General features: G+C 39.8%; 2 protein-coding genes across 2 annotated transcripts; one reads left to right on the forward strand and one right to left on the reverse strand.

The window, feature by feature from the left end:
* The first annotated feature begins 201 nt into the window (after window positions 1-201).
* Window positions 202-8,610, forward strand: LOC131943902 (uncharacterized). Its single transcript, XM_059304224.1, has 5 exons — window positions 202-210; window positions 1,835-2,146; window positions 3,896-4,051; window positions 4,386-4,557; window positions 7,612-8,610. The coding sequence occupies exons 2-5, from the start codon at window positions 1,894-1,896 to the stop codon at window positions 7,676-7,678; spliced, it is 648 nt and encodes a 215-aa protein (XP_059160207.1). The 5' UTR covers window positions 202-210; window positions 1,835-1,893; the 3' UTR covers window positions 7,679-8,610.
* A 1,237-nt stretch (window positions 8,611-9,847) lies between these two features.
* Window positions 9,848-19,048, reverse strand: LOC131943903 (neutral and basic amino acid transport protein rBAT). The gene is made up of 10 exons (XM_059304225.1): window positions 18,447-19,048; window positions 13,683-13,868; window positions 12,655-12,797; window positions 11,895-12,020; window positions 11,644-11,789; window positions 11,288-11,474; window positions 10,997-11,167; window positions 10,799-10,918; window positions 10,607-10,705; window positions 9,848-10,522 (listed from the first exon to the last, which is right to left on the reverse strand). Exons 1-10 carry the CDS (start codon window positions 18,901-18,903, stop codon window positions 10,265-10,267), a joined length of 1,893 nt encoding a protein of 630 aa, XP_059160208.1. The 5' UTR covers window positions 18,904-19,048; the 3' UTR covers window positions 9,848-10,264.
* Window positions 19,049-24,068: the final 5,020 nt, after the last annotated feature.

Here is a 24,068-nt window from a genome sequence, read left to right on the forward strand (position 1 = left end):
AGACATTAAAAACATACGGTAGGCTAAGTGTGAGACAATCACCCATCAGTTGTAGGACCAAGGTCAAGGCCAAACGAAGTGTAGAAATGCGATTAGATAAGAGCTATCAAACAACAAGCTTGGTCAAGCCACCATTTGTAACCTAAAACTCTTGCTCGTTGCTTTTCTGGTTGGTAAGTCGCTCCTTGCTTGTTGGGTTAGTTCATCCAAGTACTCATCATTTGTCTTAGTCTTCACTTTTAGTCAAGCAATCACCACTTGTGTTGGTCACTACGTCTGTTGGTCACCACGTGTGTTGGTCACCATTTGTGGTGGTCACCACGTGTGTTGGTCACCACTTGTGTTGATCACCACTTGTGTTGGTCACCACTCACCACTTATATTAGTCACCACGTCTGTGGGTCACCACTCACCACTTGTGTTGGTCACCACGTCTGTTGGTCAGCACGTCTGTTGGTCACCACGTGGGTTGGTCACCACGTCTGTTGGTCACCACGTCTGTTGGTCACCACTCACCACTTATGTTGGTCACCACTTGTGTTGGTCACCACTTGTGTTGGTCACCACGTCTGTTGGTCACCACGTGGGTTGGTCACCACGTCTGTTGGTCACCACGTCTGTTGGTCACCACTCACCACTTATGTTGGTCACCACTTGTGTTGGTCACCACTTGTGTTGGTCACCACGTCTGTTGGTCACCACTTATGTTGGTCACCACTTGTGTTGGTCACCACGTCTGTTGTTCACCACTTGTGTTGGTCACCACTTATGTTGGTCACCACTTGTGTTGGTCACCACGTCTGTTGTTCACCACTTGTGTTGGTCACCACGTCTGTTGTTCACCACTTGTGTTGGTCACCACTTGTGTTGGTCACCACGTCTGTTGTTCACCACTTGTGTTGGTCACCACTTATGTTGGTCACCACTTGTGTTGGTCACCACTTGTGTTGGTCACCACGTCTGTTGTTCACCACTTGTGTTGGTCACCACGTGTGTTGGTCACCACTTGTGTTGGTCACCACGTCTGTTGGTCACCACTTGTGTTGGTCACCACGTCTGTTGTTCACCACTTGTGTTGGTCACCACGTCTGTTGTTCACCACTTGTGTTGGTCACCACGTCTGTTGTTCACCACTTGTGTTGGTCACCACGTGTGTTGGTCACCACTTGTGTTGGTCACCACGTCTGTTGGTCACCACTTGTGTTGGTCACCACGTCTGTTGGTCACCACTTGTGTTGGTCACCACGTCTGTTGGTCACCACTTATGTTGGTCACCACTTGTGTTGGTCACCACGTCTGTTGTTCACCACTTGTGTTGGTCACCACTTATGTTGGTCACCACTTGTGTTGGTCACCACGTCTGTTGGTCAGCACGTCTGTTGGTCACCACTCACCACTTGTGTTGGTCACCACTTGTGTTGGTCACCACTTGTGTTGGTCACCACTTGTGTTGGTCACCACGTGTGTTGGTCACCACGTCTGTTGGTCACCACTTGTGTTGGTCACCACGTCTGTTGGTCACCACTTATGTTGGTCACCACTTGTGTTGGTCACCACGTCTGTTGTTCACCACTTGTGTTGGTCACCACTTATGTTGGTCACCACTTGTGTTGGTCACCACGTCTGTTGGTCAGCACGTCTGTTGGTCACCACTCACCACTTGTGTTGGTCACCACTTGTGTTGGTCACCACTTGTGTTGGTCACCACTTGTGTTGGTCACCACGTCTGTTGGTCACCACTTGTGTTGGTCAGCATGTCTGTTGGTCACCACGTCTGTTTTATTTGCAGATTGGATAATTCTTCATTAAATTAATGATTATCACACGTCTTAAGCACCAGACATCTGTGTTGGAACTGACCTACAGACATCTGTGTTGGAACTGAGCTACAAGATGAAGTTGGCCGCTAGCAGTTGTCTCAGCAAGTGGAATGTACTTCTGGCCTGGCCTGCGTTTGTCCTCTACGTCGTTGGGTTTGCCTCACCCTACTGGCTGGCCAAGGAGTTCCTTCTACCCCCTCAACCACCAGCCCTCCCGAATCCGCTGCCAGTGAAGGCCAACATGGGCCTGTACACCGCATGCCAGGAGGTGTCGTACCCCACACCTAACGGCACCTCAGTGGTCAACGATTGCAGCTCTGATGGAGGTAGGTCCAGCTTGTGTCTTCACTGTCCAGCTTGTGTCTTCACTGTCCAGCTTGTGTCTTCACTGTCCAGCTTGTGTCTTCACTGTCCAGCTTGTGTCTTCACTGTCTAGCTTGTGTCTTCACTGTCCAGCTTGTGTCTTCACTGTCCAGCTTGTGTCTTCACTGTCCAGCTTGTGTCTTCACTGTCCAGCTAGTGTCTTCCCTGTCTAGCTTGTGTCTTCACTGTCCAGCTTGTGTCTTCACTGTCCAGCTTGTGTCTTCACTGTCCAGCTTGTGTCTTCACTGTCCAGCTTGTGTCTTCACTGTCTAGCTTGTGTCTTCACTGTCCAGCTTGTGTCTTCACTGTCCAGCTTGTGTCTTCACTGTCCAGCTTGTGTCTTCACTGTCCAACTTGTGTCTTCACTGTCCAGCTTGTGTCTTCACTGTCCAGGTTGTTCTTCATTGTGTCTTCACTGTCCAGCTTGTGTCTTCACTGTCCAGCTTGTGTCTTCACTGTCCAGCTTGTGTCTTCACTGTCCAACTTGTGTCTTCACTGTCCAGCATGTGTCTTCACTGTCCAGCTTGTGTCTTCACTGTCCAGCTTGTGTCTTCACTGTCCAGCTTGTGTCCTCACTGTCCAGGTTGTTCTTCATTGTGTCTTCACTGTCCAGCTTGTGTTCACTGTCTAGCTTGTGTCTTCACTGTCCAACTTGTGTCTTCACTGTCCAACTTGTGTCTTCACTGTCCAGCTTGTGTCTTCACTGTCCAACTTGTGTCTTCACTGTCCAGCTTGTCTTCACTGTCCAGCTTGTCTTCACTGTCCAACTTGTGTCTTCACTGTCCAACTTGTGTCTTCACTGTCCAGCTTGTGTCTTCACTGTCCAGCTTGTCTTCACTGTCCAGGTTGTTCTACATTGTGTCTTCACTGTCCAACTTGTGTCTTCACTGTCCAGCTTGTCTTCACTGTCCAGCTTGTCTTAACTGTCCAGCTTGTGTCTTCACTGTCCAGCTTGTGTCTTCACTGTCCAGCTTGTGTCTTCACTGTCCAGCTTGTGTCTTCACTGTCCAGCTTGTGTCTTCACTGCTAGTCCTCATGCGCTCTTACTGTAGCTAGGTATACAACGTAATGCTATTTGCGATCTAGAGGTAGAACTGACCTGTTCCCATCTAGAGGTAGAACTGACCTGTTCCCATCTAGAGGTGGAACTGACCTGTTCCCATCTAGAGGTAGAACTGACCTGTTCCCATCTAGACCTTGAACTGACCTGTTCCCATCTAGAGCTAGAACTGACCTGTTCCCATCTAGAGGTAGAACTGACCTGTTCCCATCTAGAGGTGGAACTGACCTGTTCCCTTCTAGAGGTGGAACTGACCTGTTCCCATCTAGAGGTGGAACTGACCTGTTCCCATCTAGAGGTGGAACTGACCTGTTCCCATCTAGAGGTGGAACTGACCTGGTTCCCTTCTAGAGCTAGAACTGACCTGTTCCCATCTAGAGGTAGAACTGACCTGTTCCCATCTAGAGCTAGAACTGACCTGTTCCCATCTAGAGGTGGAACTGACCTGTTCCCTTCTAGAGGTGGAACTGACCTGTTCCCATCTAGAGGTGGAACTGACCTGTTCCCATCTAGAGGTGGAACTGACCTGTTCCCATCTAGAGGTGGAACTGACCTGTTCCCTTCTAGAGCTAGAACTGACCTGTTCCCATCTAGAGGTAGAACTGACCTGTTCCCATCTAGAGGTGGAACTGACCTGTTCCCTTCTGTGTAGCGGCTGACTGGCAGTACATCTCTGTGGGGCTGGCCATTGGGGGCCTGGCCCTGACGGCGCTAGCTCTGCTCCTGGCCTGTCTTCACGTCTGCAACAGAAAGTGTACAGGGAGCCGTGGAATCAAATGGGCCGTCACAATCTGCAACCTCGGCAGTTGTAAGTAGTAGCATAAATCCTCTATTACAAATTGTAGTAGTAGCATAATTATGTGCAACATTGTGCTTTAGTAGAATAAATCATCTGTTGACTAAATTATTTGTAATATCATTAGTAGAACTTTACAACCTCAGTAACATAATTAATTAGTAACATTCGTGTAGTACTAAATTCATGAATAGCATCACGTCATTAGTAAATAATTATTTTACTAACCTTATCGACACGACCTCTGGAGCCCCCTACGCCCAACTGAAATTACCTTAATAGACATGACCTCCCCCCCCCCCCCCCCACGTTGGAATGACCAGTATTGACCTATGACCTCCGCCAGGTGGAATGATCACAGCGCCACTCGTCATGTACGCCACCAACCGGAAATTCCAGGTCAAGCCGCCCCTGCCCTACGAGTACGACTTTGAGTTTGCTTGGGCATACCACGTGACCACGGCATGTGCTTGCTTGCTGGCCATCCTGACCTTTTTTAACGTCCTTGACCTCGTATGGTGAGTAGTGGTTTAATACAGGGATAGTAAGAGGAAATGATGATGTAGTTTTTATGCAGCTTTACAAGCTTTTGTTTAACTCACTTCCTCGTCAGTCTGTCGTCAGTCTAGATCGAAACGCCGGAGCGAAAATTCGGACACTTCTAACTGACAGATACGGTTCTTAGTTTGTACATGGGTCAAGACATGAAGACAATGCAATCTGAAATGAAATTTGACTTAATTGGATGCCTAATTAATTTTTTATGAATCAATTAAAATTTGGACCAAATTAGTAGGTATGTCTATCCAACCACACCACACGCGTCATCACGTTCAATAGCTGCGCCATCACGTTCAATAGGCGCGCAACGGTTTTTAGTCATGTAACTCTACTGTAATAAAACATGTAGAGTACTGAAAAAATTCATAAAAAACGTTTTAATGACAAGCTTTTATGTAATAATGCACTAAAGAGTAGAAAATAAATTATACACTACTATTTAAATTACTATAAAGAAAACCGTGGGTCTCTTCCTAAACATTAGTAAAGGTATCAAATAGATACTAAAGTGACCCACGCTTTTTTTTTATAGTTATTTAAATACACACACACACACATTCCTCTCCACCATCTTGGACAAAGTTGGTAGAGCAGGGTTTAACTTTTTAAATAATTACACAATCTTACAATGCGCTTTAGTACAATTAGTTTCTTTTCTTAGTGATAAAGGTTATCCACTCCCCGATCCAGTGTGAATCCTTGCAATTTTATATAGCAAAAAAGTCCCCCCTTCTTCCCCCTACCCCCTTTCTTCCTCCCTACCCCCCCCCCCTACTGCACCATCTTGATAAAAGTCACTACGGTTGAACAATCGTACAATACGTTTTAATACAATTGTTTTTCTTTTATAAGTGGTAACATTTATCAACTCACCAATCTAGTGTAAATTCTTCCAATTTTGGTCGCGAAAAAGCGCACCCCCCCCCCCCCCTTCATCTACGAAAAGCTGAAAGCGGTTTTTGCCGGTCACTGTTACTTAAGGATATATGCTTTACAGTTACATAATCAAGGTAGAAACAGTTAAATCAGTATGTAAAGGCTTGTAGCAATTACATTTCTTAACTTAGACTGTATATAATTCAAAACAGCAGCATAAAAATCTGCTTAAAAAAATTTCTACCCCTTTTGGGGGTGTAGAACAAAAGGCCGACATCCAAAAGGCCGACAAGACAAAAGGCCGACACGGACAAAAGGCCGACATGGAAAAAAGGCCGACAGCCAAAAGTCCGACAGGACATAAGGTCGACAAGCATAAAAAATACTAATATCGCAAAATATAAATACATGTTACTGCATGCAGAAAGGGGAAACAGAACTACACTTGAATTTTAACGTGGCGTAGCGTACAATTTGTCATACTAGACCCTATTTTTTTTGTATTTTGTAATATACCTTTATCATTATGTAACTAGTTTTCAGTAAAAATTAAACATGTCTGTAATTGTAGTTTGTTGTTTTATAAAACGTGTCGGCCTTTTGTTTTGTCGGCCTTTTGGCTGTCGGCCTTTTGTCTTGTCGGCCTTTTGTCCATGTCGGCCTTTTTTCCGTGCCGGCCTTTTGTCCGGATCCCCCCTTTTGGCGCCCCCCTAGGGTCGGCACCTGGGGCGGCCTCCCCCACCTCCCAGCTACGCCTCTTCCCCAGGGGCGCCAGTTACGACCCCTAGTTTGGTTTGATCATCGAATGTGGTGTGCCAGGTGTCCCTATTGTAGGGCGCTCTTTAAAACGAATGTGAATGCCGCAGAGCTCACGTGGAGAGTCCGGGTTGACTGATCAGGGCGCCGGGGGAACGCTCTAATTCGCCTTAGTTAACTGTTTTAGTAACCAAATCGCATTCTATCGTGGCGCCGGAGGGCACGTATCATTCGATTTTGTGAACGATTATTAGTAGCTTATCGTACCCATAGTGTATCGCAATCTATAAAACGAACGCAGACGCAATAATACTCAAGTCATACCCACAAGCGGCTACGCTCCTCCGTAATTTATAAATATTTGAATTATTTGTTCGCGGAAACCTTCCCAGACACCTTCTCAGCAATTTCCCAACGTTTCATGGCAATCGGGTAAAAGGTGGAGTAATAGATTAAGGACAAACTAATAAACCCACAGTTTAAATATTGTGTGTTTAGGGGAGATCATTCTCGCTTTATTTTAAAAGTGGCTTCACTTTTTTTACTTTCTCGTATATACGAAGTATAGAGAAAGTCATGTAATCGTGCAAAAAAAAAATCGAGATTTTTACGAATCTCGACGTTTTACACCTCACTGATACGGAAAAACATAATTTTGCAATCTTGTCCGTATGTCTGTGTGTCTGTGTGTCTGTCTGTCCGTGTGTAAACACGATAACTTGAGCACCGTTACAGCTAGGTTGATGAAATTTCATATATAAGTATTTTATCAAAATCGTAGATCCGTATGAACTTTTGAGCGATTTCCGATAACCGGAAGTGGTACTTTTCCTACTTTGAATTTTTCAAAAGCCTATAACTTGAGTACTATTTCAGATAGATAAATGAAATTTCGCATGTAAGTAAAAGATCTAATTCTCTACCTTCTGTTAAATTTTGAGTAATTTCCGTTGACTGGAAGTAGTACTTTACGCTACTTCCGATTACTCAAAAAACTAATGTAAATTTTAAAAGTACTAATAATATTGCGCACTATTATGCGCTTTTTTATTTGGCGTTCACTTGGTGTGCAATTAATTTGTCTACGAGATTTTATTCTATTTTTAAAACTTTAAGTATTTAAAATGGATTTAAAAATCATATCTATAGCCCGAGTTCCCATCCCCTGTTATTTTATATAAGAATATTCGAGAAAGTTTAGGGGAGATCACTCCCGGTTTATTTCAATGATACAATTATGATTAGTTTTTACAAGTTTTAAAAATCTAAATTAAGGTTAGGGATGGATTTAACTAATATTTATAACGGGATGCTTACTTGTAGTTGACTTTGTGCCATAGATGACGGTGTCATACTAGTAACGTTTACTTGCTCCTCAGGTCAGAACCAGATGACATTGAAGAAGAGAAAGTGCTAACCAAGTTTAACCACATCCAGAAGCCATAGGCCAGCCCTGCACAATCATCCTGGGACATGGCACTCAGGCCAGTTGATACTGGACGTGTGCCCATGACGGTACGTCACCTGGATGATGCAGGGACTGGGACTGGATAATGCAGGGACTGTCACCTGGATGATGCAGGGACTGGGACGGTCACCTGGATAATGCAGGGACTGGTCACCTGGATGATGCAGGGACTGGGACGGTCACTTGGATGATGCAGGGACTGGGACGGTCACCTGGATGATGCAGGGACTGGTCACCTGGATAATGCAGGGACTGGTCACCTGGATGATGCCGGGACTGGGACGGTCACCTGGATGATGCAGGGACTGGTCACCTGGATGATGCAGGGACTGGGACGGTCACCTGGATGATGCAGGGACTGGGACTGGATAATGCAGGGACTGTCACCTGGATGATGCAGGGACTGGGACGGTCACCTGGATAATGCAGGGACTGGTCACCTGGATGATGCAGGGACTGGGACGGTCACCTGGATAATGCAGGGACTGTCACCTGGATAATGCAGGGACTGTCACCTGGATGATGCAGGGACTGGGACGGTCACCTGGATGATGCAGGGACTGGTCACCTGGATAATGCAGGGACTGTCACCTGGATGATGCAGGGACTGGGACGGTCACCTGGATGATGCAGGGACTGGGACGGTCACCTGGATGATGCAGGGACTGGGACGGTCACCTGGATGATGCAGGGACTGGGACGGTCACCTGGATGATGCAGGGACTGGGACGGTCACCTGGATGATGCAGGGACTGGGACGGTCACCTGGATGATGCAGGGACTGGGACGGTCACCTGGATGATGCAGGGACTGTGTGATGCAAGGACGGCCGTTTTATCGTCCACTTAGAACAAAAGACTGTCAATGAGAAGAACAGCTAAAAATAAATGTGGTACACATGAATACCTTACCATGTGTGAATGTTTTTCATCAGTTGGGTGGGATGGTATGTAGTGATGTCACTTAAAGTTTAACATAAAGCGTGCACATAACACTGTATGAGTATGGTCTAACTTTGTAGTGATTTATGTCACTTGAAGTGTGTGCATAACACTGTATGAGTATGGTCTAACTTGGTTACTTCTCCAATCATGCCGAGTAGAGATGACAGCCATATGCCATTAAAAGGTCACAAATTGAGGCCGTCTGACATTCTCTGCACCGAGACCACAACTTGTGAATTTGACCTTCACTGAGGACATCCGTAATTTTACCTCCACCCCCTTTTAGGAAAACTCTTCTATTGAGGTAGATTAGATGTTCTAGCCTGGCTTATTTATATTACTTGACCTCACAGCCACCAAACTAAAATACAAGATATACCCTACACATCCCTCCTACTCCTAGTAATTGAGCTCAGCATGCTCAGTCAGTGGATCCCTTTTTAATTTCTCGTTTATGAAGCATACAGGAAGTTAAACAATCGTTCAAATAGTTGTAATATAGACATTTTTACACCTCTATAAGTCAATTTTTTAAAATATTTTTGTTGATGTCTGTTACAATAATTTCAGTGGCTTAAGTAGACGAAATTTTAAACATCAGGAATAATTGTGTACCGAAGTATGACTACAAACATCAGGAATAATTGTGTACCAAAGTATGACTACAAACATCAGGAATAATTGTGTACCAAAGTATGACTACAAACATCAGGAATAATTGTGTACCGAAGTATGACTACGCTTTCAGAGGTCTAAAAATTTCGTCTACTTCTACACGACAGATTTCTTCAAAACTTTTCACGGTCCAAACTTGACAAAAATGATTTTTTATTGACATTTCATTTGGCCGAATTAGACGCTAAATTAACTTTTTAACTTAATCAGTGAATGTTTCCTTTATAGAGCTGTAACTTTCTGCTCTATTACAGACTGTTCATTTTCACCAGGTGTGTCAATTTTTTTTACACTGCGATTTTATTCTATTTTAAAAAATTTAATACACAAGAGTTATAGAATAGCATCCCGTTACTGATACTCATCAGGTATTGCAGTAGAACCAAGTATAAATTCATTGATTCTGGCTTTGAATGTTCTTTAACCCATTACTGTCCAGAGATTAACTTTTACAATAGTACAGTCAAGTAAAATAACTTTTATCAACTAAATTTAAAACATTCACAATCATGAAAAAGTTAAACAAAATGCATTAAACAGGAAATTTATTTGTCTAAATATCTTAATATTTTTAATGTAGGGCCTATATCCAACCTACACAAAACTAAAGAAGTCTTGACATATTTAAAAATGTAATTGGAGTCAGATTGATCAGCAAACTATATTAATTCTCTAAATATATTGTCCATAATATTAAAAAAAACTGGTATTAAACATCTGGATAGAAAAAGAAGAGCATGTTCTGGCTTCACTTGATCTTCTCAATACAAGCTGCTCCCATAACTAAGGGAATGTGTACAGCAGTCCATCTCTGGCCACAGGTTAGTAAAGGGTTTACATAAACTAAAATCACACTGCAGACTTTTCCAGACAGTCAAAAGGAAGGAAACTTGAATTATACAAGTTGTCTAATGATACAGCATTTAAATGTGTTAAAGAGAGAGGTTAGTCTAGAGCAGGAAGCTCCAGGACTATAACATCATAACCCCGTAGATTGGCACCCTTGTCTAGGAAACTGATGCTCTTGTCAACTTGCTCCATCTGAGTGTGGTAGCGAACTGTGCCCTCCTTGATAGAGAACTCACTTAGATCTTCAGGAGACACATGAATCTCCTGGTCACTCAGATTCATCAAAACAAGGAAGTAAGGGAACCTGGAGGCTTGACGTGTAAACACCAGCAGATCTTCATTTGGTGCACTCACCTAAAACAGATCAAGGTTAAATATTAAGCTCATCCATCACAGACCAACAGTTATTCTTACAATAAAAACTGGGACAGAATGTACCTTTGTGGTGCCCCATTGGAAAGATTCCCTAGTTCTCAGTTTGGATAGTTGCATGTAAGCTTCAAGGGGTGTAAGACCAGAAAAGTGAGCAAGTCCAACCTGGTCAAAAGAAATTACAACAGTACAATTAATGTATGTTTAACAATAGACATCAAAGCCCAACCATGTGATATAGAAGGTAGTTTAGCTGACCTGAACATTGTCCACCTTGTAGTTAGAGCCCACAGGGATCCAGGTGCTCACATTTTTATCTGTAAACCCAGCATTTACCAGGGTGTTCCACTGCATTGGTGTCATGTGCACCTCATTACCCTAAATACAAAAGTATGAGTATCAAAATCTTGTTGCATAATCTCTGGATAATTTTTTTAAAATAAGTTCAGAACTTACATGAAACTTGACACTAGTTTGTGCATCTCCATCTCTCTGGCCAAACTCATCACCATAATAATTGAAAGGAGTCCCTAACAAGAGCAGTTGCAGTGCATGGGCCTGCATCAGACGCTTCTTATAGTCTCCTCCCAAGCGTGTTGCAACACGCTGTGTCTCTTGGTTACCAAGCTGTATTAAAATAAGATAAAAATGTCTTCCTACTAAATTAAGAACGAAGAAGAAGAAGTCTTCCTCTTTTTGAACAAATCTTAATACAAGTTTGGGCAACAAACAATCACTTCAACCTACTTGAAGTCCAGGCCAGTAGTTTGTTACATTTATGTTCAGTTTTTCTACCAGGGCTTTAGCACAAACAGCCTTACAGCCATCCTTCAGCTCTTCCATTACAGGAACCACAATATGAAGTCTTTTCTTTTCGTTCGTTCCCCAATATTCTGAAATGTCCTGGCCATTACGCACTGATCCAAATAACAGCCTAAAGATCAAGTAGTATTAGTATTAGATTATACATTTAAGTAATGAAAAATTCTTAAATTTTTATCACCTGTAACAAGTGTTGAAGAAAATGTTAACAAAAAAACAATGCCTAACCTCAAGTTGTTTGTATAGAATGTGAACAAATGTTAAATAAAATAGTAACGTACTTCTCTCTCCCTGGCTTGTCAGAATACTCATCAGCAACAACACGCAGCGCTTCAAGAAATGCTAGAGTGTCATTGTTGTAAGCACTCTCAAGGCCTTTAATATGGAAACCACTAACACCGGCCTCAAACCAAAACTTCAAAATATCCTGCAATAGATTTTAAAGCTTAAATTACTCACAAAAAATAAAACTAGATGCTTCAGATCAAAACAATCATTTTTAAAAGGATAAACAAGCACAAGAAATACTAACTTTGAACTCTTTTTTAACAGCTTCACTCTTCAAGTTGAGATCAGGGTAATCCTTAGAATACTGATGAAAATACCAGGCCTTGCGCTCTGAGTCATATGACCAAGCTGAATCACCATATTTATTTTTCTGTAAAATATACACACAATGTAATGTACCCAACAGGGATAAAAAAAAAATATCAATCACAAAAACCTTTATAAAAACTAGTAGGGTGCCACCTGACCTACTTTTTAAAGTTTGGGGGTCATTTAAAAAAAATTATATACTATAATTTGTTTAATACAGCAAATTCCACAATACTGATCAGATTATAATGAATTCTTAGGCAAACCAGGGCCACAAAGTTCACATGCTACAGACACATGCTTAACTAATTCCCTCTTCCCCCTACAATGAAAGATAGCTTTATGCACTGGACTGAAATTTTAACCAGGTCAATGGCAACCACTGGCATAAAAACATTTTAATTACCAGAAAGAAACTCCAAATTTGTTTCAATTTTCAAGGCATATTGCTGTTATCAAATTGATTTTTTCAAGATTTGATTTTTAAGCAATGCAAGTCAGAAACTGTTTTCAATCAAGTGTAAAACCACATGTCAAAATCATACAATTATTGGGGAAATTAAACTAAAAGATGAATAAAATCCACTATGCACAAATAGAAGAGCATTTCATAGGTTTGGTTTTTTAAAAAAGTATGGACAGAGATGTCAATGTGAGTACCATTCCCCCAAATTTTTTGTGTGTAGCAGTTTTACCTGAGTACCAGGAGGATTGTTAGGAGACCCACTTTGCCAGATGTAATAGTCAGCAAAATGACTATCATTTAATTTTGACTTCAGAAACCATGAATGGTTTTTGCTTGACTGGTTGGGGATGAGATCAAGAATGATTTTCTTTCCTGTAAAATCCATGTTATATAAGAATCAGAAACATTTAGGATAATTTTTGGGAAGCTTATTAAAACATTGACATGTCATGCTGAAGCCATATTTGTTTTAGTTACATTGTTACACTCACACTAGAGATGCCAGACCTACTTTGCTCTCCTTACCATCAACAAGAAGAGTTAACGTTTTATTCAAAAGTCAATTTAAAAAGTATGAAAACGCGACTTTCCAAAAAAAAAAAAAAAATTCAATAGCAATCCTTTTGGTTTATCTCATCAATGTGTTACCATTCGTGTATTTTTAGATGTGTGACCTCGCTTTCTAAAACAGTTATTTAAATAAAAACACAATAATAAAAATATCTTGGATCATCGTTGTTAGAGCGTGGGTTTGTTCACACTGTCTGCCAGACGACCCAAGGTCTGCTGTATAAAAGCGTTGAGTGTACATTAATCACCTTCTGTAACTGTGAGGTAGAACACACCTCAGCGACTGCCCAAGCGTAAGGGTCATCGGGGTGCTCTCAGGATCTACCGGTTACACTAACACAGAGGCGCCAGGTATGGCCTCGGGTTTAGCTTAATCATCAAATGTGTGGCATGCACTGTGTTCCTACTGTATGGTGTTCTTTAATGCATATGTAGGCGCCATAGTGCTCACGGGGGAGCTTGATGCAGGTCACCAACAGTCAACAGCCGAGCCTATTTGGTTTAGTCAACGACAATGGTGGCCCACTGTATACAGTGTATAGCACTCTTTGAAACGACCAGAGGTGCCAAATCACACCCAGCAGGTCTGCTTGGAAAACAATGGGTGAACGTAATTTTGATTGTTTAAAATTGTAAATAAAAAATTAAACCGAATAGATATAATAATTACTATTAATTTTAGCCAACCTTCTTTCCTCATTTTTTTAAGCCAGTTTTTGAAGTCATCAAGTTTTACTTCAAGCTTATCATCTAAGTCTTTGTGATCTAGGATTCCTAATGAATAATCCTCCCCATCATATTTGTAGATTGAATCCAGCCAAATAGCCTTAGCTCCAATGTCATCGGTAATGTATGAAAGTTTATCGGTCAAACCTGAAATCAATAGTAATAATTTATCAATTACAGTAACAAACAACTTTTTTTTATTACTTACTCAAGACAAGAGCTAGCTTAGTAGGCAGAATGGCAATTTCCTATTTAAAATTATGACTAGGCACTAGATATTGTATTTAGTTCTAGTCTAGGGTAATCTATCGTTTTAGCGTAATCAATTCGGCTGCAGTAGTAATGTGCGGGAGAGGTAATTGATGAATATATTTGTTTAAATAAGTATATTTAAGTCAAATTTTACAAAATAGAACAGATAATTGATTTAAAATAACAATCAGTGACCAAAACAATTTAAAATATCACGAAACTAACTTTAAACTACGTGTTTGAGATAAATATTAGAAGATAAAAACAGCGGCCATCTTTCCAAATAAAATTTAGAGTAGTTCCCCTTGATACAAATGTCTATTCGTATGTATATTGTGTTGACTTTGTTGTTTAATATACATAGGTGTCTTGTTTAATATAAGTACGACAGAGGGCCGACTTCTTATCTTTAATTTCAATTGATGAAATAAAGGCTATGTATGTATGTACATCCAAGCAGGGGGGGCGGGGGGTGCGGACCGCACATGGTGACGACACCAAGGCATAAAATAGCAAAATATATAGAGAAAAACTTGAGGGGGGGGGTAAAAATCGAAAGTTTGAGGGGGGGGGGGGGGGGGGTGTGTGTGCAAATCGAAAGTTTGAGGGGGGGGGGGGTTATAACAGTGAAACATTGTTGGAGCGTAGCTTGGAGTGTGTTTTTGAGATTGCATCAGAAAAGGATGGTAGCTGTGCGCATGCGTGAGAGAGGGAGACAAGAAAAAAGAACATGGCGTAAGTTGGCTGTACACGCTGTCTATGTGGAGACAAAATAAATATGTATATAATGTAAAAGAAGGCTCGTCTTGTAATTTCGTATGTGATGGATGAAAGGTAGGGAAAAGGCCTGTGGCAAATTTATAGCGTGAACCCAGGCACACAAAAGGGTTGTGACAGGGGTGAAAATCGAAAATTTGAAAGTTTGTCCCCGGGAAGGGTCGCTATGCCTCGGTGGGGGGGGGGGGGGTGGTTTGGTGGTGACACCAATAAGTGCCGCACCGGGTGACACCCGACCTCGCTACACCACTGCATCCAAGATCTCAAAAACTTTTGGGAGGTCCAACATTTATTAAACCCTTTTGTACCGATGAACTTGTCAATTATTAGGTCGTCCATATTCTTCATAAAATGACGTTGGACTCAAAATATGGGACGGGGTAAAAAAAAAAAATTTTTTAAATGATTAAGAATATATTCGTTTTCATTAGAAATAGTGTTCGGGTATAGTTAGTAGAACTGCGATATATTAAATCATCATCTTGCTTTTAGTGACGATTGGTGGAAAGGGAATTCATCGGGAAAAGTATTACGTCATTTATGGATAGGGCCGGCGCTACCTATAAGGCGAACTAGGGAGCTGTCCATAGGGGGCGCCAAAAATGGCAAAATGGGTTGGAAAAACAAATTGAACGGTTGAAGGGGGAGCAAATCGTAAGCTTGTCCCCGGGCGCCGGGAAGGGTCGCTACGCCTCTGATAATACGGGGGCGTTTAATAAGTTTTGCCTAGGGCGCTAAATAACCTGGCGGCGACACTGTTTATGGGTGAACCATTTAAGCCTAATTGTTTATTATGTCTGTAGACATTAGTCTTAGGCCTACACTTTTTCTGAATTAAGGTTATTGTGTTTATAAAAATAGGTTTAAATTTTAATTAGTTACATTTGAATACCACATGGTTTTTGTTTTTCTTTGCCTTCTGCTTTCATCAGTTTTTGATTTGTTCAATAGTCGATGTTTACCCCTCCCCACCATCCATTATTACAAAAACAAAAAGCACCCACTTTATAGGGATATCTCCCTCTAGAAAAAAAATAAACCAGATCAACCTATAAAAAAAGAAATACATAATTTTTCTCAACCCCGTAGTTTCATCCCCCACTAAGCACAACGTCACCAAGTTCGCGGCGCGCGTGACGTCATTTGCCATTAGGCTAATGTTAAAGAAAGAGATACCGCGTAATTAAAATAAAATCAAAACAGGCTCTATGGAGTTGAGACTTTAGCGACGGTTAGCCTGACGAATAGATCTAAATGACTTTAGTTCGGTAAATTATATTGGTGTTTAATTTATTACAGTGGTATGCGGTGCTCCCTCAACTATACAAATTCACGTGCTTTTAATTTCTGCAACCTGCTGCTCTGAGACGTCCGGCTCTAAAGTGCCCGTGACACAGCGGCTTCCTCAAATGCATTTAGACTCCCGGTCCCACCTATAAACTTCGTCTGTCCATTAAGCTCCATGCAAAACTTGTGATTGATATGTGGACATAAGCGGAGATAGTGGTGGTGTCAACAGGGACCCCCCTCCCCAAGCTCAGCTCTTAAAGATGCTCCGCACTTCATAAAAGACAAACTTGATGTTCAGACATCGTATGACTCGGGTGTTTAGCACCGTCCACTGCTAACACTATTTCTATGTTAAACTCAAGCCTATACTGAGCTCTGGCTTTTTACATTAGCTGCTGTCGTATTAAAGGTTGATCTTTTGTTATGTCCCATGTCGGGAAACTTGCTGTTTTGTCCAATTTTACCTGCAAGCCAATAATTGTCTTGGATTCTTGTCGAATACCGTTGCCAGGAGCTATTTGGTTTGAGCCTTATTGTCAGAAGTTATTTCATTTGGAGTCAATGTAGTGCAGCCTATTTTCGTCGGTAGGCATTTAGTAGCAGGCCCTTTTTGGCGGGGATGGTGTGCTGAGGTTGTTTAACACCGCTTAGGACAACAGGCTTGCAATAGTTATGATCATTCGTTACGAGCAAAGGTATGCATAAAAACGAACGCTTTATGTTCCTCATTTTCATTGAGCACAGCTTTATAGAAGTCTTCCATAATTGACGTCACTCATCCCCCCCCCCCCGATCAGCCCATTATTATAGGTCATAAATTGCGGTCTTGCGTAAATTGACGTCACATAAGAATAGCATATGTAACATTGTTTATGGACAACTCCATATAACTCAATTTGGGTATTTGGTATCAACATTTTGACAAGAAAGGCTGTTCAACATGTATATTGGAGGTTAGGACTTGACATCTACCATAAATGACATCACGCACTTAAGGGGTGGAGTAACTGATTTTGAGACGACGTTTTACGCGAGAAAGGGGAGGGGTAAGAAATGTGAAACGTTAAGTATTTCGCCTAATACGAAAATGCTGAAAAAATTCTTTTTCGTTTGAATTATAGCTTGACTTTTTAACAGGCAGGGTAAAAAGGTAATTTTCGACATTACGACTATTTCATGATGGCGAAAATGGGGGGGGGGGGGGGGTTAAGGTGAAGATAGGTCAAAAATGTGACGTCATTTATGATTAAATCACTAAATAAAGTGAAAAAGCATGAAAATATGAAATGAAAATACTATATTTAAATAAACATTAGATATGTAGTGGTAGCTCTATAAAAATAGGGAGTTTCTTAATGCATAAAAATTGCATCTCATAATAATAATTCTAGAGCTGATGTTTATTGTCAGGCAATTAAATTGTTTAAAGGGCAGAATTTAAAAAAAAAAAACGCATGCTTTGTGTTTAAACACAAGACAAACGTCTTTAATACTTTAATAGCAAACATCAATACATTTCCATACAAATAGAAATGAAAGGGAAATTACTCAAAATAATATTTTCTTAAGATGGCTGCTGTTTTTAATAGCAAATTTAGTATCTGGAACATCGTTGTTAAACCTTAATTTCATGACATTTTTATTGATTTAACCCTTAAATGTGGTTTAATATTCAGTTATCTTTAGTATTTTAGTAGAATATGCAAAAATATATTCATATTTAAGCCATATTTAATATTTATTAGTTACCTTATCCCTACATTACTAGTGACGACCGAATTGATTACGCTAAAACGATAGATTACCCTAGTCTAGATCTTTAAGTAAGATATGAAATATGAACATACAATAGCACAATCTCAATAATAAAAGTAAAGGGGGGGGGGGGGATTATATCAGTGTCCCATAATAAATAGTATCTTAAAAATGGGGTGTAAGGTTACTGGTAGTTAACTAAAACACACACACATGGCTTGCTTTGCTAATGTAAAAATGTAATGTCAATGCTTCCCCAAACAAACCCCAATGGTCCGGCCAACCCTAGCTAGTCTTACCATAGGACTAACCCTATTTTTACTAGATCTAGATCTAGATCTAATAATTATTAATTTCTAACCATAAAACTAGCCGAGACTACTTTTACTAAACTACTATTTAACAACCTAAAACACCATTTTTTTTATGGTAGAGTCCATAGGCCGTACGGCCTAAATGTTAAATAAAATTAGATTCTAGATCTAGACTAGATCAGTAGATCTAGAATCTAGATCTAGATCTAGAATCTAGATCTAAATCTAGATCCTAGAATCTAGATCTGAGTAGATTCTAGACATTTCTGACATCTAAGAATCATTTTTTTAATTTTAATTTATAAAAAAATTAAGATAGAATCTAGACTAGATCTACCTTTAAAATCACCGTAACCATCATTGCTTGAGTCTTTGAAAGATTTGACTACCACTTGATAAACCGTGTCTGTGTTGTACCATTTCAGATCAGGTCTTGGCGGGCAGCGTGGGGCAAGTACAATGATTGTTATCGCAGTAACAAGCATAGCAATCCATCCCACCCAGAACAAGATGAATAGAATCCAGCGTAGACGAACCCAAAAGGGATCATTGGCATATTTTAACACTTCATCTTTTCCTAATCCACTGAAAGATACTTCGCCGTCTGATGAGGAGGAAGGTTCAACAATTGCTACTTTATACTCTGCTGGATCTGATGTATCGCCTCCAGCCCCGCCATTGGCACTGATGAGGTGAGCTTTGACTTCTTTTAATTCGTCTTGTTGCGCTGACTCATTCATGTTATCATATTCATTGGGTCCATCAGTTGGCTTTCCTTCTTCTACGTCGGCCATTTTTTTAACCAAACGGTTATCTGGATTAGATTAGATCTATCTAGACCCTAGGATGGACAGCAACTATTTAGAATGACAGTCAGCAGCACCTTGTCTACGAGCCTCGGGAAAATTTCTGACGAAACACCAGGCCAATCATCAGGAGGCCTAGTCAATGCGACGTCACGTCCAGGAAGTATGGCACAGGCCTATCCTATTTTCTAAAATAGGGTGTGTAAGCTGCACTGTACTAGGTTATTCAATTTTTTTTAATGATATTGTTAAAATTGTATAATCACTAAAACCTTAAAAATAAAATATTATCACTTTTTTTTTAAGACTAGGTCTGATTATTACGATTAATAATGTAACTTAGCGGTGGTCTAACCTAAGGCAGCCTAGGCCCTAGCTTAGTGAGCCTTTTTGCGACTAGCGCATGCGTGGGCATCAACCTTATGACATTTTGTAACTAGGCTAATGTAGGCCTAACCCTGTCGCTGTGTAGACCTAAACAAGGCCTACGCTATAACTAGCCTATAGGCCTACCAACCACTCTTTTAATTTTATTCTTATCGGAACTTGAATATAATATTAGTATTTTACACTTCATGGCGGGGAAATCGGTCTAAATATTTCGAAATAGGCTATTATCGGACATCGGTAAAGCTGATCATTATGTTAATGGGACTTAAACGGAAAACTCATTGTTTAATTAATATAATGATATTATAGGCCAGTCAAAAAAACCGACTAGAGATCTAGTTTGGGTGAGAATCTAGATCTAGACTCCGTATCGGTTTCTGAAAGTTTAAAACAACAGATCTAGATCTATATTCTATAACTTTATCATCTTTAGCTGCCAGGGAGAGTGGAAAATGTTGGCCTATTTTCTGTATCGCGTGTTAAGACAGCTGGAAACTTTAAAAAAATATTCTAGTTTAGTTTGACTTAAAAACGGACATCCTTAAAGTTACAGGATGTCCTTTTCTCCCGAAACTGACGAAACGAACTGTGCGATTCAAAATAGGCCCACCAAAGCCTAATATTAGTAATACTAAAATAAACGCTATCTTCATTCTAATTATAGGCTTCTAAGTAAAGGAGCTCGTCAGAGGCGTAGAGACCCCCTCCCGGCGCCCGGGGCGAACTTTGAATTTGGCGCCCCCCCCCCCCCCCGTATATATATATATATATATATATATATATATATATATATATATATATATATATATATATATATATATATATATATATATATATATATATATATATTTGTGTATACTTAAATACATATAAATATATGTAAATATATATATATATATATATATATATATATATATATATATACATATAAATATATGTAAATATATATATATATATATATATATATATATATATATATATATATATATATATATATATATATATATATATATATAATAAAAGCCGCCAGGTAGTGTGTCAGTCCGTCATCGCTATAGGCGCGGACGCCCGGGTAAACGTGTTGTTTGGCGGCGGTCTAGATGACGAAGCGCTGAAGGAATATCCGTCCCAATGTGGGAACCTCCATCCGCGCGCAGCGCGGTAAAAACTGAATATTCGCCCAATGCGGGGAACCCTATTCTGAAGGAATATCCGCTTCAATGCGCTTACCCGCACCCGCGCGCCGCGCGGTAAACTCTGAGGTAATATCCATATCTACACTGTGGCGAAGCACGGGTACACGCGCAGAGCAGTGCGCTGAAGGAATAAAATGATTCACCGTGGCGGAGCACAGCGCGGTAAGCTCTCGGGAGACATGACACCCGCTTACAGCGCCGTTCGCAAAAAAAAAATAATATCCACCCCAATTCGGGAAATCTGAGGTAATATCCATATCCACATATGTATATATGCATTTGTGTGCGTATATATGTGTGTGATGTGTGTGTAATAATGTGTTCGACGGTCCGGAAAAGGTTTAATAATTACGGTGTATGATTTTCGTTCCTTAAAACTTTACTCGACGCCAATTAAATTTTCCTTTTACCAAAGATGAGTAAAGTCAGATTTTTTTTTTGCCCAGTCTGAGTTTAGAGGGTAGTTTGTAGCAACCGCTAAGGGGTCATCCATAAATGACGTCACACTTTTTTGACGATTTTTACCTCCCTCCTCCCCTCCGTCACACATCGTCAAAAAAGCCAGTCCCCCTCCCCTAAAATTACGTCACACCACAGCCTACAACCCCCCCCCCCCCCTCAAAATTGCTGTTGAATTTTTCTTAAAACATTGATATTTTTCCAAAATCTTGTCTGAACTCTGTCAATGTAAGAGTATTTTAATCAATTGCTATTACAATTTAATAAAGCAGTTTTCTAAAACGCGAAATAACGGCTAAAACTCGTTTGCTAACTTTGCTTTTATATAATGCAAAAGTGTGACGTCACACCATCTGAACCTCCCCCCTATGAGTGTGACGTCATTTATGGACGACCTCTAATTTGTGTAGACCAGTCTTTTATGTTCTATCTTTGGAACAGTCTCTGTTGTGATATGTTACATAGTTAGATTATAAGTTTGTTAGAATAAGGTCATACAAGTGACACAAGGTCAACTTATCAGAAACATTTATTGCACGCATTGAAATAAGACATGGGTATTTCGTTTTGATTGTATAACGAAACAAGCTAGAGGAAACAAACTGGAATTCAACGGACATAACGGACATAACAGCTCGAAGTCTTGGATTTTGCAGATGTGCGCTGTCTTCTCGTCCATAGTCAACAACAAACGCAGAACTAATTGTATTGGTTGAAGAAGCAGTAATAAAGTTCTGATTAGATTCAGCAGCGATAAAATGCATTTTAACATTCTAAGTCAATGTGGAATTCAAATGACATTGTCAACAAAAATTCGATCAGGATCTACAGCTGAATGTGAAGTCTCTTTTACTGTATGGCTCAGAGCCAGGTTACAGACAGTGGAGAATGAAATAAAAACAACGAAAAGGTGGTGGTTAGGACACAATATCAAAAAGACAGTAAACAACTTCTAAGCAGGAGCTGGTGAAAAGTCCACGTGGAAACAAGAGGAGAAGGAGATCAAAAAAGTCCTGAAGAAAATCTTTTGAAGTAGAGATGGGGGAGGCTGGATTATTAGGGTTCTATCTTCATAAAAATCAAGCGAGTTGACGAAGTATTGCCTATGCTCATTGGGAAACCAGAACGAATAAAAAGAAGAAATCAAAAGAGATTGGAACAGTGGTTCTTAACATGGGTTCGATCGAATCCAAGGGTTCGGTAAGTAAGTCTCAGAGCTTCGGCTGAGGTCAAGACACACACCCGAATCACAGGATTCGACATCAGATTTTGTCAGTATGGACTGGACGATAGAACTATTAAAAAAGGTTCGGTGAATTTGCGTGTGAAACTGTTAGGGTTCGTTACCTCCAAAACGGTTAAGAACCACTGCATTAGAGTGTAGTTTGTATAAGGTGTAAGCTTATTAAGTTATTTGGTCTACTTTTGGTCGTGTCTTTAGAACAATTTCAGTAATAATGTATTATAGTTTTAAATTATCAGTTAGGTTGAACATAGTAACAAAGTATTAGCAGTCGTCGTGGTGTACCATTTTTTTTTACATCGTTTAGTAGGTCTAGTGGCCTTAACTATATGAAAATGGCAGTATTAGAACTTGTTATGAAACAAGCAATCAAAAAATGATTTATTCTGTACAATATACTAATTTTTTTAGCTCTTAAAATTTCGGCAAGAATATCGTTATTTTACTTATTGACTTATTGGATAGCGATTCAAGAATCCGTGATATTTATTTCTCTTTAAAACAGTTATCCAGGCCAGGTGTAATGCAATCTGTAATATAGTGAGACTTGTGAAGTCAAGGGAACTCACTCTTCTTGTATTAGTATTATATTTATACTGTTATCTTGAGTGATGTCCCTTATATGTTTATATATCTTTGTGTCTCGTGACTTCCGCCCTCTCTCTCGTTACCATCATGTAGTTGGAGGCCAATAAACGTTTTATATACAATCACATGCTTCTATCGTCAATCTATTACATCTGGCGACGAGGATGGGATAATCCACTAGAAAGAGCATATGCTTACTTAAAAAGGAGCTTGCTAGAGCATATTGGCTAAGTATTTCTAGAATAATGGCGCTGTATGGCCAAATAAAAGAATTTGATTCGAATGATGAAACCATTCATGATTATCTAGATAGGTTAAGCTTTTACCTTGAAGCTAACGACGTGATGATAGGAGCCAAAAAGAGAGCTGTTTTGTTAACAGTCATAGGGCCTCAACAATTTAGGCTACTAAAGGACTTATGCGCACCAGCTAGTCTAACTACCGAGAGCTTTAACGAGCTGAGCAAACTGCTAACAGACCACCATGCGCCTGTACCATCAAAGTTTCTATGTAGAGCCAGTGGCGGAACTAGAAAAAAAGGGCCACCCCGCAAAAAAAATTTTTGGGCCCCATATATATATATATATATATATATATATATATATATATATATATATATATATATATATATATATATATATATATATATATATATATATATATATACATATATATATACATATATATATACATATATATATATACATATATATATATATATATATATATATATATATATATATATATATATATATATATATATATATATATAAATGAAAATTCTTAGTTTTATTTTTAATTAAAACACGTTACAACAACACATCATTTGAGTGAGTGTTATTAGTCTGTTTTTTTTTTTTTTTGCCTCAGACACGTAATTTATAGCGTCAGTTGTATGTGTTCGCTTTAGTATTACAGTTTTCATCATCGGCGCTTGTGAGGACTGATACAGATTTACAATAGTAATATTTCTTTCTTACTTGTAGCCTGCTTTCATTCATTTAAGATGGTTTACTTATACATAGATCTAATACAAAACGTCTAAATATAAAAAAAAAAATTTAAAAATTAAAAACCAACCTGAAACTGAAAATGCAAATGTGTAATTAAATGATGATTCAAGGGATTTTTTTTTCTCGGCGTGTGTGGTGGGCTGAGGGGAAGGGTCTGTTTTGAAATTTCTCTTATTCAATGGATGAAATAATGCTTATCATGTTGCTGTTGATTGGGGTTTAAAGTTTAGTTTCATTTGTTTTCCTTTCATTTTTGGATGTGGT

This window comes from Physella acuta, unplaced genomic scaffold (genome assembly GCF_028476545.2).
Source record: "Physella acuta isolate Inbredline_101_S28 unplaced genomic scaffold, ASM2847654v3 ptg000473l, whole genome shotgun sequence".
NCBI lineage: Eukaryota > Metazoa > Mollusca > Gastropoda > Physidae > Physella > Physella acuta.